The sequence below is a fragment of the Equus asinus genome, chromosome 7 (assembly GCF_041296235.1).
Source record: "Equus asinus isolate D_3611 breed Donkey chromosome 7, EquAss-T2T_v2, whole genome shotgun sequence".
NCBI classification, from domain to species: domain Eukaryota; kingdom Metazoa; phylum Chordata; class Mammalia; order Perissodactyla; family Equidae; genus Equus; species Equus asinus.
In genome coordinates, this window is record NC_091796.1 from 68,097,234 (window position 1) to 68,115,774 (window position 18,541).

At 42.4% G+C, this 18,541-nt stretch overlaps 1 protein-coding gene across 4 annotated transcripts in view; it reads right to left on the bottom strand.

The window, feature by feature from the left end:
- Window positions 1-221: 221 nt before the first annotated feature.
- The window catches only part of CCDC198 (coiled-coil domain containing 198), a 32,370-nt gene continuing 14,050 nt past the window's right edge, over window positions 222-18,541 (bottom strand). The window contains exons 3-6 of one of the 4 annotated variants that reach the window (XM_014850725.3): window positions 11,225-11,311; window positions 9,734-9,832; window positions 8,774-8,933; window positions 222-2,397 (exon numbers count right to left, since the gene is read on the bottom strand). In XM_014850725.3, the coding sequence (XP_014706211.1) occupies window positions 2,162-2,397; window positions 8,774-8,933; window positions 9,734-9,832; window positions 11,225-11,311 (582 nt within the window). In that variant the 3' untranslated portion in view covers window positions 222-2,161. Of the gene's footprint in view, window positions 2,398-8,773; window positions 8,934-9,733; window positions 9,836-11,224; window positions 11,312-18,541 lie in introns of all 4 variants that reach the window. The other 3 variants (XM_070513681.1, XM_044773644.2, XM_014850724.3) reach the window with 3 other exon arrangements.

Here is an 18,541-nt window from a genome sequence, read left to right on the forward strand (position 1 = left end):
ACAGGTGTGTCTAGCTCATGCATCCCAAGGCAATGTCTAATTTATGCCATCCAATTAGATGGATAAATTCTAAGAACTTTTGAAAAAACTTGCCTTTCTTTACTGTATAATCAACCTCGTACATCTAAGATTTGGGAGATGATGGAAATGAGAGCGAGCAGCTGCACGGCTGGAGAGAAACACGCGCCCTCTAATTCGCTAGTTCACTCAACGCATAAATTAATGAATTCAACAAATATTTAATAGTAAACTCTGGGCCAGATGTAGTGCCAGGAAGCAGGGACACCACAGGGAGGAGACGTAGTCCGTGCCCTCATGTAGCTCACAGGCCCCTGAGCGTCTAGAATGAGGCGTCGTCCAATTTCAAGCCATACACCAGAGTGATGAAGACTTGCTTAGGCCCTGCTGTCTTCAGCATTGGGAGCCGACTGTCTACTTTGGTTTGAACCTTCTGGATAAACCATAATATGTGAGGACATTATGAATAGGTCAGACTCATTTCTCCTCTCAAGGATCTTATTTTTTCAGGAAGGCTGACTGGTCAAACAATTTCTGTGTTCCTTTGCAGGAAATATGCTTTTGGCCTACCACATGAAAAGTAAGAATACTTCTCACAAAGAACTGGGAGTAGAAGTACCCCCGGTAACTTAATGTCCTTCCATTCGTGGGAGAAACGCGCATGTCCATCCTTTGACACAGCTGTCCTTCTGTCTTCTTAGTGACTGATCTGAATGCACAGAATGTCAAATTCAGGGTGGGGGCGGGCTATTTTTTTCTTTTTTGGAATTTCCTAGAGAAAGCTTAAAAGGGCATTTTTGTTTGGCTTTGTTTTAAAGTTTCACTAAATCCTTAGAAGCTTCTGGATGGCTTAAGTGTTTTTAGATTATGCTAAAAGTACAGCCTAATTTTACACAAAAGCTCTTAAAATTGCCTAAAAATCTGATTTTTGTAAATGGAGTAACTTTTGGATTGAGCATAAAGTTCCCTTCAGTTTTGAAAAGACCTAAGATCTACCTCATAATCTAAGAGATCATTTAATTTTGAGCTTTAATTCACAACAACCGTTATTTCACACCTGCCATTGTTCCACCTCTTTGCCTGTCGCCTGCTATGAGGTGATAAGCTGCTGACTCCCAAGAAAGTGACCTGTGTGAGCTTAGTCTCTGATATGGCATTACTGTGACTTTTCTTTAAAAACTCATTTTTTTTTTTTTTTGGAGGAAGATTAGCCCTCAGTTGGCTACTGCCAGTCCTCCTCTCTTTGCTGAGGAAGCCTGGCTCTGAGCTAACATCCGCGCCCATCTTCCTCTAGTTTATACGTGGGACGCCTACCACAGCTTGGCTGCCAAGCAGTGCCATGTCCGCACCCTGGATCGGAACCAGCGAACCCCGGGCGGCCGAGAAGCGGAACGTGCGAACTTAACCGCTGCGCCACCGGGGCCGGCCCCATTTAAAAACTCATTTTTATTTGTATCAAATCTACTCTCTCATCTATTAGTTTTATAAGATCTAATTTGCTTTTTTTTTGGGTGGCAAGTCTCCAAGATGGGCGCCAGTGGACCATGCTTTGGAATTCACGCTGTTTTCGCTGACTGCTCTCCGGCCTGTGGCTTGCTCTGACCAATAGAACGTGGTGGGAATGACGCAGAACCCCTTCCTTGACTAGCCTTTAAGGGGAGGGCGGCTTCTGCTCTCTCTTCTTGGAATGTTTGCTTTTGGGAGCCCTGGGCTGATATAAAAGAAAATTCACTCCCCTGCTGGAGATAGCACTTGGGGAAACCATGTGAAGGGGCTCTGAGGCCATATGGAGAAGGGCAAGTTCCAGCTGCTCAGTGTCCTTGAGTTTCCAGATGACTCCAGCCCTAGCTGCCATTGGACTTCATCTACATGAAAGACTTCAAGACCCCAGCAAAGAACCACCCACCTGAGCCCAGCAACCCACAGAAAAGGGGGACAATAAGTGGCTGTTATTTAAGCCCCTAAGTTTTGAGGCAGTTATGCAGCATAATTAACAATATATGTCACATCTGTAAATTGTAAGACTCCAAATGAAAAGAAAGTGAACTGGTTTCCTCAGAACAATTCATATACTAACTTGGAGAATTTTCACAGGAAAGCAAGCTTGCCATGCGCTCAGTGTCTAGGTGAGTGAACAGCATTCTTATTCTCGATCGAAAAACTCGTCAAAAAGTGGGATTCTCTCTGTCCTGGTCCTCACCAGCGCTCTCGGTTTCTTCTCAACTTTCCCCACCTCGTCTGAGTCAGAGCTGGAGCTGTCCCAGAGCAGCTGTCCCCGGGCCTCTTGTTCACGGAGCCATGTTTCCATTTTGCCAATTTTCCGGGGACAACAGTCATTCCTTGCTTGATGTTCCAAAAGTTCTGCATTCTGTGAATTTCCTACAAAAAATTAAAAATTCACTTAATTTTTTTCCCTGACAATGAGGTATTTATTTAAGAGCATCTCCTCTTCCACCTTCATTATCTTCTTTTTTCCTAACACTGACATTTTAAATAATCCAGTCAATAGTTTTGCAGAATGACCCTAAATTTGGGCTTGTCTGTTTCCTTGTGATTAAATCAAGGTTAAGCATTTTTGGTGAGAATATTGCACAGGCGATGTCGCCGAATGTGATTTGCTGAACACCTACTGCGTGCTAGGCGCATGATGTATAGACTTTCTAACCTTCACATCAACTCTGATTTTGTAGCAGAATCTCCAAGGGAGCCTCTTAGAAACACAGCTGACTGGGCTGCACCCAGACCTGCAGAGCCGGGGAGCTCAAAGGGTCAGGCGTTTTATTTTACTTCCTATTTTCTTTTTAGAAGAGATTTAATTTATTTGTTTAGTTTACTTTTTGGTGTGGAATTTTATGTCTGTCTGCATTCACTTTAGCTTTTTGTTTAAGCAGTCCTCACTGCCCTTTTAGAACACACTTCAGAACAACGGGCGCTTCATTCAAGGAAGGCCGCTTTTAAGAAAACAAAATCTTAACGACCACTCCTGAGCTGGGGAAACCATCCTGAGTCAAGGCTCAGAGTCTCCCCTCAGCCTGGCTGGACCAGCCATAACTTTCTGGATGTCATCTTAATGACACTGTTTATTGAATCTTTTTTTTTTTTTGCAAGGAAGATTGGTCCTCAGCTAACATTTGTTCCCAATCTTCCTCTTTCTTTCTTTTACTTTTTTTCTCCCCAAAGCCCCAGAACATAGCTGTATATCCTAGATGCAAGTCATTCCAGTTCTTCTATGTGGGATGCCGCCACAGCATGGCTTGATGAGTGGTTCGTAGGATACAAATCGGTGATCCCCAGGCTGCCAAAGCAGAGCTCGCAACTTAACCCCTTGGTCCTGGGGCTGGCTCCTGTTTATTAAATCTTATGGCAGATTTTATTTAAGCCTTTGCTATCTAAAGTTGCATACTGTTGTGAAAGAAAATCAAGCATTTCAATGTGAGGATTCCCCCTTGTGATTCATTCGTTTCCTTTCCGCCTTCGTGAGGGGCTGCCCTCCTCTCCCTTGAGTATTATTATAATTACTATCATTGTCTACTTACACAGCACTGACAGAAAACTATAGCAAATTTATGTCTGCAGCCCTAATCTCTCTCCTGAGCTGTAGTAAACTTTTTTGTACAACTGGTCACCTCCACTTTGACGTTTCCTGGCAATACATCGGACTCACCCTTTCTTTCTCTCACAAACCCACCTTTCCTCTTTTCCTCTAATCCAGCAAATGGTCCTACCTTTGCCCTGTCATCGGCCTCGTCCTTCAAGAGAAACCCAAGGACCCTCCCGGCCTTCTCGCTTCCTCCACAAACCCACGTCTACTCCATCACCAAGTTCTGCCAATCCTACCTTGTAAATATCTCGTATCTGGCTCTTTGTCTCCATCCCATTGTCACCCTACTCTCCTTGTCCAAGCACCGTCTCTCACTTGTGCTGCTGCTCTGTCCTTCTACCCTGGCTCCCCACATCCTCTTGCACTCCTATCCTATCCATTCTCCACAGTGTAGACAGAGTGATGTTTAGAATATAAACCTGATTGTGTTGCTCCCCTGCCCTTTCAATGGCTTCCCAGTGATCTTAAGATAGAGTTCAAAGTCCTAATTTGACATGATTAGAAGACCCTGTGTGCTCTGGGCTCTGCCTATGCCTACAGAGCCACCACCTGTCATTCTCTATCTGGATCTCTCTTCTCCACCAGTGTCTAGCATCCGTCAGCCTCCTTCCCACCTGAGGGCTTTTGCACGTGCTGTTATCAATTGCAGTTGAATGTTCCAGTGCTCTGGTCCTCACACTCACATGCATTCCTGCCCCCCTGGTCCAGCTACTTCCTGTCTCAGCTTAAACATCACTTCCTCATGGAAACTTCCAACTCCTCAGGTTATTAGGTCTCCCAGTTATACTCTCATTTGACTTCCCATTTATTGTCTGTACAGTTGTATAAGCTCCAAAGCCAGGAACCACATCTACCTTGCTCAGTAAGTATCTGTTGAATGAGTAAATGAATAAATGAATGAAAGGTAAGCCATCAGAGAACTTTGAGAGGCGGGAAGTATTGTTAACTAGGACCTGGGAAAGTCTTCATTCCTTGGGGCCAGATGGTGACAATCATCTCTGCCCTACAAATGAGCCCAGAACTACTGGAGGCATCGCTCAGACTGGGAACAGGAATTTCCTGCCGGCCAGAGGCAGGAGCTTTGAAACCGGAAGAGAACGTTTGTTAACAGTGGGATCTAGGGTAATGTTAGCAATAGCTTAAGTCCCACAACTCTCTTGGTATTAAGATAATTCAGATCTAAAGTTAGAGTGTAAGGCAAAATTCACGTTTAGTTTCATCCTTGAAAATCCTTAGATCACCTGTGAAGTCCTGTATATAAAGTTTTGTAGACAAAGCACTGACATTTGAGAACTTCTGAGCTAGTGACGTCTTATTACGTGTTACATTTTTATAAATCTGTTTTTCTCTGTAGTTGCTAGACTTAAGAAAAAACTAAAAATAAAAACATAGCCTTTAAAAACCTAGATGGGTTTTAGGTGAGCAGAATAGAGGAAAGTGAATCCTACTTCAAAATTACTTTGGAGGAAGAGAGAAGCAACAGAGGTCAGTGGGGAAAGCAGGAGTGATCTTAGGTAGTACAAGGATCATGGAAAACAGTGAAAATGTTTCACGTTTGTGCATTTCATAACGTGTTTTAGAAAAATGTGCTGCCACTATATCAAACTCATAATTTCATGATTATTTCACAGACAAGGCTAAATTTTTTCTTTTAAAGATTTTATTTTTCCTTTTTCTCTCCAAAGCCCCCCAGTACATAGCTGTGTATTTTTAGTTGTGGGTCCTTCTAGTTGTGGCATGTGGAATGCCTCCTCAGCATGGCCTGATGAGCGGTGCCATGTCTGTGCCCAGGATTCAAACTGGCGAAACCCTAGGCTGCCGAAGCAGAGTGGGCGAACTTAACCACTCGGCCAGGGCCGGCCCCCAAGGCTAAATTTTAAAAACAAAACAAGATATCTTGAAGAAAAATACTAAGTAAATAATGGTACAGGTGGCCAGATAAGACCGGAATTGTGAAGATGACATTCAAATGATGTGTTTAGGGTGGCTTTTCCCCGAAGCATGGAGTTATTTTCACTGTAAGACATCAGTTCCATCTTCCTTCAGTTTTGTCCATATTCCCATGCATTTAGACAGCAATTTACATTTCATATGTGCCTTTGCACATATTAGAATAATTTTTGCATAAAACCTACATGGTAGACGATGCTTTATACTCATTTTACAGATGTGGAAACTGAGGCTCACAGAGGTTAAATAACTGGAATTTAGCTATACTCTCTATATAGAATAAAGCTATGTAGACAAATAAATAGTTAATATTTATTGAGAGGCTGCTCTGAACCAGGCACTGTTCTAGGACAAGCAGAGGTCCCTGCCCCCAGGGAGCTTCAATTTAGTAAGTGGACTGTTGGGGCTCAAATGAGGACTTTGATTGCCAGGCGAGTGCTTTTTCGACCCTCTATACTCATATCATGGCTTCTGGAAAGGGCAGGAGCCACATAAATATGTTTACACTCATAGCACTGTACACCCAAAAGAGTTATGTTCACCTGTGTAAGTTATATGTCACTATATGTTATATGTAATTAATTATATAGAAGTATGCAAACGCTATGTAAAGCGAGGCTGATTTCATTTTAAAGAGGCAGCAGAAGACAAAGACCAACTTTATCTCACAGGAGACCTAAACTCTCATCCCACCTTCCAAAAGAGGAAACAAGAAGGGGCAAATACAGCATTAAATGAGTGGAGACGGGGACAGAGGAGCCTTAATTAACAGCACCCGACTAGCAGAACACTCATGTAAGTCTATGATCTTGGCTATGCTCCCCTTTTAGGAGAAAGCAAAGTAAACTGCTTTGAGGAGACAGAGGGAGAAATCAAAGATGCTCTCTGGGAATAAGCAGGAAGGAACCACTGCTTGAGGACATGCCTGGTGTAGGGGTGAGGTCGGTAGGCTTTGCAGAGAGCAGCCTTCTCTTGCAAGATAAGGTTGAGGACTCAGGACCTGTACATCTGCAGACACTTCCCCTGTTGTCCTGGACAGAGCTGCGAGTCCCTGGAGTCCTGATGAGGCCATAAGAGGGGGTGGGAGGGAGTGCACACTTTGGAGTCAGAAGGAGCTGGCCGTGAATCCTGGCTCTGTCACATGGGGGCTCATAGTAACTCCTGCCTTCCAGGCAGTGTGAGGATTGCACACCATAATGCCTGTTAGGGTGGACCACAGGGCCTGGCTCACAGTGAGCACTTGGTAAACTGTAGCTGGAACGAAATGAAGCAGCTTTAAAAAGCATCAGGAGAGCAGAGGAAACGCCCTTCCCCATGTGCCACAGGCTCTCCTCGCCCTCCCCCAGACCTGCGTGTCTTCTAAAAGCTTCACCAACATTGATTTTTCTTGGCCTGCCTTCAAGTGATGACTCTAAGTGTCTGCCTTTAGGTGAGACACCTTTCTTGGTTGTTTTGCCAGTATTTTTTAAATTGCAAAAGTTGCTTGTCTATGTGACGACAGCACATATTTCATTCTGGGACTTGGGAGTATAGGTTAAATAGATGCCCCAGGTAGATTTTCAATTATTCAGCCTTTTCTTATTTAACTAACTTATTGATTAAGCATCTTGTTCCTCTGAGCAGAAGCAGCGTCTCTTTCAACTGGCAATTTTGCATCCTAGAAGCTCGAGACCTCCAGGGGCACAGGCAACATCTCTGTAGCCCTCTCGCTCAGTGGTCAGTCTTGCTGCTGTGGGGATTTGGCCCACAGCACAGTAATCTGTGTGACGGAACAATGCTGTACATCTGCAACTGCGAGCTTGCCCTGCGGAATACACAGAGGGGAAGCTTAATGGGATGCTAACTGGTGAGGCAACACAGCACAGAGGTTATGAACACTGATTTCTGTTGGAAATCACAGAGCAATCTGAGGTCGCTGAGCAATCTGGCCTTGCTGGAGTGTGGGGGTTGGGCGCAAGAGTGGCAGGAGATGAAGCCAGGAAGGGCGGCAGTGTCTAGACACTGAAAGCTTGGAGAACCAGGGTAAGCAGTTCAGACTGTGTCCTCAGCTGAGGGAGACTCACTGAAGGATTTTAAAAATTTTAGCAGAAGCGTGCTATGGTCAGATTTGCATTTTATAAGATTACTCTGCTGTTAGTGCAGTGTTTCCAGAACTTTATTGTGCATGAGAATCACTTTGGGATCCTGATAAAATGCAGATCCTGATTGAGTAGGTCTAGGGTGGAGCCTGAGATTCTGCATTTCACATAAGCTCCCAGGTGATGCAGATGCTGCTGGTCTTTGGACAATACTTTGAACAGAAGCAGAACAGTGGTTCTGAAACTTTAGAGGCACCAGAATCACCTGGGGCGGGGGGTTAAACCTAGATTGCTGGGCCTCACCCCTACAGCTTCCGATTCAGTCATTCTGGCAAGAGCCCTAACTACTCCCAGGTGATGCTGGTGCTGGTTGTCTGTGGACCACACTGAGAACCACCAAGGTGGAGGGTTAATGGAAGGAGGGTAAGATCTGGGGGAGGAGCGCAGTCAGGAGGCCGTAGCAGTAGCCCTAGTGTGGCATGACGACCTAAGGGTGGCATTGGGAATGGAAGAGAGAGCGGACGTTTCAGTGCTAGGTGACATCAGCGGGACTTTGTGATTAAACAAGTGCAAGGAGAGGGAGCAGAAAGGTGGAAAGGCTCAGGTCTCGGCCTGAGTGACGGACAGCATGGAGACCTCACCGACTGAGACAGTGCGTGCAGCAGGAGCAAGCTGGGGTGGGCAGTGACACTGGATTCAGCTTTAGATATTCTGAAGGAGCCGAAGAGGGCTGCAGGGGAAAGAGGCGGGTAGGAGAGAGAGTGGCTGCAAATGGCACCAAACTGGCTGATACCCAATCACCATTTAATACATCTCCATGTGCTTCATTCTCTTTAACTACAAGATGAGGCTCTTTGCCTTTTCTCCTCCTAAGGATGGAGCAGGGATTGCAACAATGCAGGGAAAGCACAGTGAACTTCAGAAAAGAGACATCTTATTACAGTGCTTAAGCTTCTGTCTTTTCCTCTTGGCCACCCAAAATTACGTGACAATATGATCATTACATTCCAGGAAGTACAATGTCAGCAGGCTATTTGCTATCCACCCCTGCTACCGGAAGTTTATTTGATGAAATTTTAAAAACACTTCAAATATTTTATTTTGCTAAAAAAATTATGTGACTCACCTAGACTTCTGTTCAAGGTTTCATCAGGCAACAAGGTTAGGAGTTCACCACCATCATTTATTGGGATGCTTTGAAGGATTTTCTTGGCTTTATGGTCCCTCAGATTTTGCTTATTAATTCTTGCCTCCCTGTGAAGACTTTTCTTCAACTCCACTTGGGCCTGAAAATGATCAGCTATAAATGGTTAATGTTCTCCCCCTGAGCTACTTCCACCAGAATAGGTCAACAGATGAGCCACTTTGCAAGTTGTGTGCTTATCTGCACACATCAGTGGTCCCCTAACCAGAACACGGTTTTTTTTTTCCCATTAGAAGATATGGAAACTCTCTTTATGCACAGGCTTGTTAGGAGAATGGAGAGCATGCCAACAGTATCAAAAAGGTATTGAGATGAAGACCTTTGTAAAAACATTTCCCTGTAGGCCAGCTGATCTATTTGGAATTGCAGAAGACAATGACTTTAGGCTTATTTGCTAGAGTGAGGAATTTGGAATACGACAGTCACAGAAGACATTACTATAAAGGGGTTTGTTACAAGAGATCTTTCTTGTAAGATAATTCTATGGGATGAATTGTGGAGAGATGCCGAGGTATCAAAAAGACCAAATCACCCCCCTCCCTTTACTAAACCAGAAAAAATTATTTGACCCCAATTTCCTACTGGAGCCAGAATGTCATAGTAGGAATTTATTTAAAAAAAAGAGGGAGCCTTGCAACACAGGTGCATCCTTTGGAGGAGTGAAAATAGAACAGTCTCAGCGGGGCTGGTAGCAGAAGGGATCTTGCCCATTCTTCCCAGCTCCAGGAGTTGAACTTTGGGCTCCAATGACTATATTTAAAGTGCTAAGTAAAGACTGGAGAGGAATGCTTAACCATATTCACGTGCCAGGGCAGTGACTATGTCACCATGTCAAGTAAATTTGGTAAATATGACACTCTTCTTCTCTCTGTTCATATTTACCTCTTGTCTTTTACGGTTCATTTCCAGCATTTGCATCTTATGTAAATATTGTCTTTTCCCGGAAGTATGCATTGGAGTTTGCATCTTCTTTTCCGATTCCTGCTATGAAAGATGACACACTCATTACTATGGGGTAATTTGTTACTGACTCTGAAATCCACAGCTTGAAATCCTTTTTGGAAGAGAGTGAGATCTTAATCAATCATTAATCATAATCCATAGAGATCTCCTGATATCAAAGGTGGATTATTGCAGTTCCCCGACGAGTCCTTTGTGTAGCTATCAGTGAATGAAGTGGAGCTTTGCTGTGTATATAATGTAGTTTTTAAGGTTCCTGTAGAGTTTTGCAAACTTTGAATGGAAATATCTTTCCACAACTCATTTTGACAAGATATCACTTCCCCTGTCAACAGATGCTTATTACTATCTCCCCAGAAATGTATTCTGGTTGATGAGGCCTGCCTCTCTCTCCTGCCTCTTCTGCCATTGACTAGTTATCTGCCTGTGAAATTAGAGAGGAGCCACTGCATGGTTAAATGGAAGCTATTTCTATAACGTGTATCCCACATACCAATACAAACCCTGGTATGTTGCAGTTTAGGAAGGATTTGAAGTTGATTATCAGTAACTTTGGTGATCTCACCCTGGAGCCTCATAAACTCCAGTGGGAGTGTACAGACAGTTATTGAGGGCAACCAGGGTGGATATACTCTCATTCCTCACTTGCTGTGGCCAGGAAAGGGAAGATGTGGCAGTCAAATGTGTTCAGTGACATCTTTTATGTTGCCCTGTGGACAATGACAGTGTTGGCTGATGAGAACCTCAGGGAGGGGCCCATCTCCACAGGCATCGTCAGCATCACAGTCATGGCCCTGAGAATCTAAAAGCACCTGGACAACTTTTGCCAAACCAACCAGCCACACAGCAGCATCTAGCTGGCTCCACAATGAATCAGGAGTGGAAAGTGGCAAACGTCTACTCCTACCTCACAGTTTTGATTCCTACATGAAGGCAGTTTTCTCAGCAGAGTGTGACAAGTTTATAAAAGGAAAACGCTCTAGAGAAGACCCTTTCCAGGATTGCTGTTTGGCGAGGTTGTGGTAAATAAGTCAAGAACAACTTATAGATATGATTTTCCTTGAAAACTGAGAATGAGAAGAAATTTCAAACTGAGGGGAAGAATGAAAGGGGAGAGTTATGCTGGATTTTTCACAAATCTGAACACTTCTAGAATCACCAATTTCCAAATAAAATTCCTCTCTTTCACCTACATCTGCCTGTTTTCACAGGAAGCAGAGAAGGGCCCAGAGATCATCTGAGAGGCCAGAGTAGTTGCCAGTCGGAGGCGGGCCCAGCAGAGAATGGATAGCTTTGGAAAGTTCTGACTCTGACTGACTTCATAGTTTGCTGTGTCTTGGAAGTCCTCAGTGCAGGGGTGTGTGAAAGGGAGAGCCAGCCCGTCCCCACCCCTCGGCTATCACTGCAGTTCACCTTTGCTTTGTGAGCTGTCCAGGCTTCTTGCTGGCTCAGGAGCCTTTCAGAAGTAATTACATGTGGCAGGTCAACGGGTTCAAGCTTCTAGAAGTCCAACATTTAGAGCGTTCAGCATTCCTCATGCCATGAGACGATGAAACATAAAAGCCAGACATTAAACTATCTTAACACTTTATAAAAGTAGCACTTACTCCTGAGAGCACATAGGCAAGGCGATTTCAACAGGATTACGGTCATGTCTGTGCAAAAGGCTTTTCAACCTACCCGGGTTCTTGATTGTTCTATTGCACTGTTGCCAGTGACTTATTGATCTAAATAGAGAGTTAAAAGACTAAGAATCCTTTGCTGTCTGCATTGAGGGAGCATGTCTAAAGTTATCAAACAACAAGCATCTTAAAATATTAGAGATGAAAGAGGTACCAGGAAGTTACTCTATTTTACTCATCCCTTGACCACCCAGATGAACGATTCTAGTCCTTAGGGAAGTGACTCATTTGTAATATCTCCAGAGAAGCCCCCTCAGCCTCCTCAGTAGTAATCACTTGTTCCTATGAGGCACATTTAAAATGGAAGTGCAATGTGCTAATAAATATGAGATATGGCTCTTTCTAGTAGGGGCTTGCCTTTATGGAGGAGGTCATGCTGGAGTTTCAAGGGGTCACTAAGACTGGGCACAACTGATGAACTGGTGGATCTGCCTTCAGCCCTACTTGCCTTGATGACTCAGTGCTCTGGAAGCTGGAGCACTGGGAAGTGATTGAGCAGGCCTGGGCGACAGAGGCTGGTCTCTTCACATTGACATGCAATCAGGGACCTTGAGGGTCCCAGAGTTTATTTGTCCACTCAGTGAGTACTTACTGAATGACTGCTGTGTTCCAGGCATGGGGGTGCAATGATCAACAGAAATGAGCATGGTCTCTATGGAGCTTAAAACCAATGGGGATAGGCATAGAGTGATGTCAGCATGATGACAGACTGAGTTGTTCCCTTTGTCTCTCCCCTGTAAGTTACAACCACTCAGACATCCATTGACCAACAAAGGAGTCCCTGCACAGCTACCAGAATGCCTGAGAGATCCATGCATCCATATATCTGAAGGTGGGTGGACTGGACCTCCCAGAGGCAGTGGAACTAGGGGAACAGGCTCTTCCCCAGCAATGATGATCGAAAATGTGGATCCTCACACTGTCGTGCATTTTGGTGACCACAGGCTATAGGGGCGAACATAGCACTCTTGGCTTAGATCCTGGCCCCTAACCCCCCAGCAGTGGTGGGTGGTGCACACACCTTGAGGATTCAGGACACAGAGTGGAGCCAGTGAGCCAGCCCCTGCTGTCCCCCCTCCCCCCACCGCCAGGGAGTAGTGCTGGTCTTTCCAGCAGTGGGGACAGCATCCAAAACCTGAATTTCCCCGGCAGGGGTGGGGTGCCCTGAATTGAGGTTTCAAAGTACACTGGCACATGCCAGCACCAGTGACCAGAGGCTGCATGAGCAGCAATGACACTCATTTGTGGTTTAGCCCCTGGCTCCCCACAGTGGTGGTAGATGGTGCACATGTCCTGAGGATGCAGGACACAGAGCAGTGCCAGTGACCCAGCCTCCTCCTCCCCTGGCAGTGATCCTGGTCTTTCCAGCATTGGGACAGTATCCGAAATGTGGATTTCCCTTGCAGGAGCAGCGTGCCCTGAGCTGAGGTCTCAAAAAGCACACTGGTGTGCACCAGTGCCCAGAGGCTGCAGGACCAGCAACAACACTTGCAGATTAGCTCCAGCCCCTCCCCCCACGGTGGCACGTGGCACTTGTTACCTGAGGCTTCAGGAACCACAGCAGAAACCGTGACTCAGCCCCCAGTGGTGGCACCCCCAACACTGGGTCTACCAGCGGTGGGGTCTTCATACAAGAACCAAGGCCCCTGGCAGCAGTGCTGCCAGCACCCCTAAATAACCCAGGAGTGGCAGTGTGGGTGGTACATTGGGCACCCACACTTGAGCCTGTGGAGATCCCACAGAGAGCCAGTGGGGAAACATAAGACCCAGGCAATCCCAGAAGCAGCAGAAGTGCTCATGGCCTGGTGACCCGAGTGGCAACACTTGAGACTGCAGCGACATCATAAGCAGCAAGGCACCAACAACCTCAGAGGCATAAGCGAGACAAAGAAGGCACTGACAATGACTCTAGCAGAGGCAGTGGATGATGGAAAGCAAATACAACCAGAAGCAGCTCAGAACCAAAGTAACCAAAGCCATAGTCAAATAAGAAAGGCGGTTGCTACCACAAATGTGCTGGCAGAGAATCAATTCATTAAGTATCATGAAGAACTACCATAACACAGTAGAACAGGAAGAGAATGATAACCCTCCAGAAGCCAAATTTGAAGTCACAGGAGATTACAATCTAACTGACAGAGAATTCAAAATAGTGTCATGAAGAAACTCAGTGAGTTACAAGAAAACTCAGAAAGACAGTTCAATGAGCTCAGGAATAAAATTAATAAACAGAAGGAATACTTCACCAAAGATATTGAAACTCTAGGGAAAAAAACCCAGAAATACTGGAGATGAAGAACACAATTAATGAGATGAAAAATAAAGTAGAAAGCATTAAAAATAGAGCAGACCATATAGAAGAGAGAATTAGTGAGCTTGACGATAGAAGCCTACAAATGATTCAGGTGGAGGAGGAGAGAGAACCAAGGCTTCAAAAAAAGGAAGAAATTCTATGATCAATATCTGACTCACTTAGGAAAACTGACTTAAGGATAATAGGTATCCCAGAAGGAGAAGAGAGGGCAAAAGGAGCAGAGAGCTTATTCAAAGAAATAATAACTGAGAACTTCCCAAACCTGGAGAAGGAATTGGACATACAAGTACATGAAGCTAATAGAACTCCTAATTACCTCAATGCAAAAAAAAAAAAAACTTTCTTCAAGGTTTGTAATATTAAAACTATCAAAAGTCAATGACAAACAAAGAATACTAAGGGCAGCCAGAGAGAAGAAAATAACCTACAAAGGAACCCCATCAGGCTTTCAGCAGATTTCTCAGCAGAAATCCTACAGGCTAGGAGAGAGTAGAATGATATATTCAAAATACTGAAAAACAAAAATTACCAGCCAAGAATACTCCATCCAGCAAAATTATCCTTCAGATATTATGGAGAAATAAAACCTTTCCCAGACAAATAAAAGCTGAGAGAGTTATTCACCACTAGACCTGGCTTACAAGAAATGTTGAATGGAGCCCTCCTACCTGAAATAAAAAAGCAAAGGTTTACAAAGCTCTGAGCAAGGAGATAAATAGATAGGCAGAATCAGAAAATTGCAGCTCTATATCAGAATAGGTTTGTAAACACTTAATTATAACAGAAAAGATAAAGGGAAAGAAAGCATCAAAAATAACTATAACCACTTCAATTTGGTCACAAACTCACAACACAAAAAAGAATAATTAGTGACAACAAAAACATAGACAGAAAAGAGGAAAAGGACAGAACCTACATAGGCAAATGACGATAAGATGCTATCAGCAGAAAAAGGACGATCTTATCTATGAGACCTTTTATACAAACCTCATGGTAACCAGAAAACAAAAAATCAGAGCAGAGTTACAAATCATAAATAAAGAGAAAAATGATAAAAACATACAAAACCCACCAAACTGAAATGGCAGTCAGAAATACAAGGAAAAAGAAACAATGAAATATAGAACAACCAGAAAACAAAATATAAAATCTCAGTATTAAGCTTTCATATAATCAGTAATCACTCTAAATGTAAATAGATTGAATTCTTCAATCAAAAGACACAGAGTGGCTGGATGGATTAAAAAAAAAAAGACCCAACAATGTGCTGCCTCCAGGAAACACATCTCAGCTCTAAGGACAAACATAGGATCAGAGTGAAGGGATGGAAGATGATACCCTAAGCAAATGGCAACAAAAAGAAAGCAAGTGTAGTCACACTTATATCAGGAAAAACAGACTTCAAGACAAAAAAGATAAGAGACAAAGATAGGCATAATATAATGATAAAAGGGACATTGTACCAAGAAGACATAACAATTATTTATATATATATACACATACCTAACACAGGAGCACCACAGTATATCCAGCAACTATTAGCAGACCTAAAGGGAATTGACAGCAATGCAATAACAGTAGGAGACTTTAACACTCCGCTTATGTCAATGGCTAGATCATCCAGACAGAAATTTAACAAGGAAACAGTGGTCTTAAATGAAACACTAGACCAGATGGACTTAATAGACATATAGAAAACATTCCATCCAAAAACAGCAGAATACATGTTCTTCTGAAGTTCACATGGAACGTTCTCAAAGGTAGACCATATGTTGGAAAACAAAGCAAGCCTCAATAAATTTAAGAAGATTGAAATCATATCAAGCATCTTTTCCAACCACAATGGTATGAAACTAGAAATAAGCTACAAGAAAAAAGCTGGAAAAATCACAAATATGTGGAGACTAAAGAACATGCTACTGAACAACTACTGAATCAATGAAGAAATCAAAGGAGAATCAAAAAATACCTGGAGACAAATGAAAATGAAAACAGAACATACCAAAACTTATGGGATGCAGCACAAGCAGTACTAAGAGGGAAGTTTATAGCAATAGAGGCCTACCTCAAGAAATGAGAAAAATCTCAAATAAACAATCTTACACTATACCTAAAAGAATTAGAAAAAGAAGAACAAACAAAGCAATGAGTCAGTAGAAGAAAGGAAATAATAAAAATTAGAGCAGAAATAAATAAAATAGAGGCAAAAAAAAAAAAAACCAATAGAAAGGATCAATGAAACTAAGACTCAGTTCTTTGGGAAGATAAACTAAATTGACAAACCCTTAGTCAGACTCACTAAGAAAAAAAGAGAGAAGACTTGAATAAATAAAATCAGAAATGAAAGCAGAGAAACTACAACACACATCACAGAAATACAAAGGCTTATAAGAGAATACTATGAAAAGCTATATGTCAACAACTTGGATAATCTAGAAGAAATGGATAAATTCTTAGACTCATACAAGCTCCCAAAACTGAATCAAGAGGAAAGAGAGAATCTGAATAGACCAATTACAAGCAGAGATTGAAACAGTAATCAAAAACCTCCCAAGAAACAAAAGTCCAGGGCCAGATGGCATCTCTGGAGAATTCTACCAAACATTCAAAGAAGATTTAATACCTATCCTTCTCAAACTCTTCCAAAAAGTTGAAGAGGATGAGATGTTTCCTAACTCACGTTACAAGGCCAATATTATCCTGATACCAAAACCAGAGAAGGACCACACAAAAAAAGAAAGTTACAGGCCAATATTGCTGATGAACATAGACATAAAAATCCTCAACAAAATAGTAGCAAATCAAATACAACAATACATTAAAAGGGTCATATACCAGTTAGGTGGGGTTTATTCCAGGGATGCAGGGATGGTTCAACATTTGTAAACCAACCAATGTAATACATCACATTAACAAAATGAATAATAAAAATCACATTATCATCTCAATAGATGCAGAGAAAGCATTTAACAAGATCCAACATCCATTTATGACAAAAACTCTCAATAAAATGGGTATAGAAGGAAAGTACCTCAATATAATACAGGCCATGTATGACAAACCCACAGCCAACATCATACTCAATGATGAAAAACTGAAAGCCATTCCTCTGAGAACAGGAACAAGACAAGGAAGCCCACTTTTGCCATTTTTACTCAACATAGTACTGGAAGTTTTAGCCAGAGCAATTAGGCAAGAAAAAAAGAAGCAAAAGGGATCCAAATTGGAAAGGAAGAAGTAAAACTGTCCCTATTTGTGGATGACATGATTCTATATATAGAGAACCCTAAAGAACACACCAAAAATGATTAGAAATAATCAACAAATACGGTAAAGTTGCAGGGTACAAGGTCAACATACAAAAGTCAACTGCATTTCTATACACTAATAATGAACTAGCAGAAAGAGAAATCAAGAATATAATCCCAGATCCAGCCCCGTGGCTGAACAGTTAAGTTTGGGCGCTCCACTTTGGTGACCCAGGGTTTTGCCAGTTCAGATCCTGGGCATGGACATGGCACCGCTCATTAGGCCATGCTGAGGTGGCATCTCACATACCACAACTAGAAGGATTCACAACTAAAAGATAAACCTATGTACTGGGGGGATTTGGGGAGTAAAAAAAGAAGATTGGCAACAGTTGTTAGCTCAGGTGCCAATCTTAAAATAAAGAGAATATAATCCCACTTACTATCACAAAAAATAAGAATAAAATAACTAGGAATAAATTTAACCAGAGGTGAAAGGCATATACACTGAAAACTATAAGACTTTACTGAAAGAAATTGAGGAAGACATAAAGAAATAGAGATATTCCATGCTCCTGGATTGAAAGAATAAACAGTTAAAATGTCCATATTACCTAAAACAATCTACAGATTCAATGTAATCCCAATCAGAATCCCAATGACATTCTTCACGGAAATGGAACAAAGAATCCTGAAATTTATATGGAACAAGAAAAGACCCTAAAGAGGCCAAGAAATCCTAAGAAAAAAGAATAAAGTTGGAGGTATTACACTCCATGATTTCAAAATATATTACAAAGCTGTAGTAATCAAAACAGCATGGTAGTGGCAGAAAAACAGACACACAGATCAATGGAACAGAATTGAGAGCCTAGAAATAAAATCACACATTTATGGACAACTAATCTTCAACAAAAGAGCCAAGAACATACAATGGAGAAAGGAAAGTCTCTTCAATAAATGGTGTTGGAAAAACTGGACAGCCACATGCAAAAGAATGAAAGTAGATGATTATCTTACACTGTACACAAAAATTAACTCAAAATGGATTAAAGACTTGAAAGTAAGACCTGAAACCATAAAACTTCTAGAAGAAAAAATAGGCAGTGTGCTCTTTGACATTAGTCTTAGCAGTATCTTTTTGAATACCATGTCTGCTCAGGCAAGGGAAACAAAAGAAAAAATAAGCAATTGAGGCTACATCAGACTAAAAAGCTTCTGCACAGCAAAGGAAACCATCAACAAAATGAAAAGACAACCCACCAACTGGAAGAAAATATTTGCAAATCGTATATCTGACAAGGGATTAATTTCCAAAATATATAAAGAACTCATATAATGCAACAGCAAAAAAATGAACAACCCAATCAAAAAATGGGCAGAGGATATAAACAGACATTTTTCCAAAGAAGATGAACAGATGGCCAACAGGCACATGAAAACATGTTCAACATCACTAACTATTAGGGAAATGCAAATCAAAACT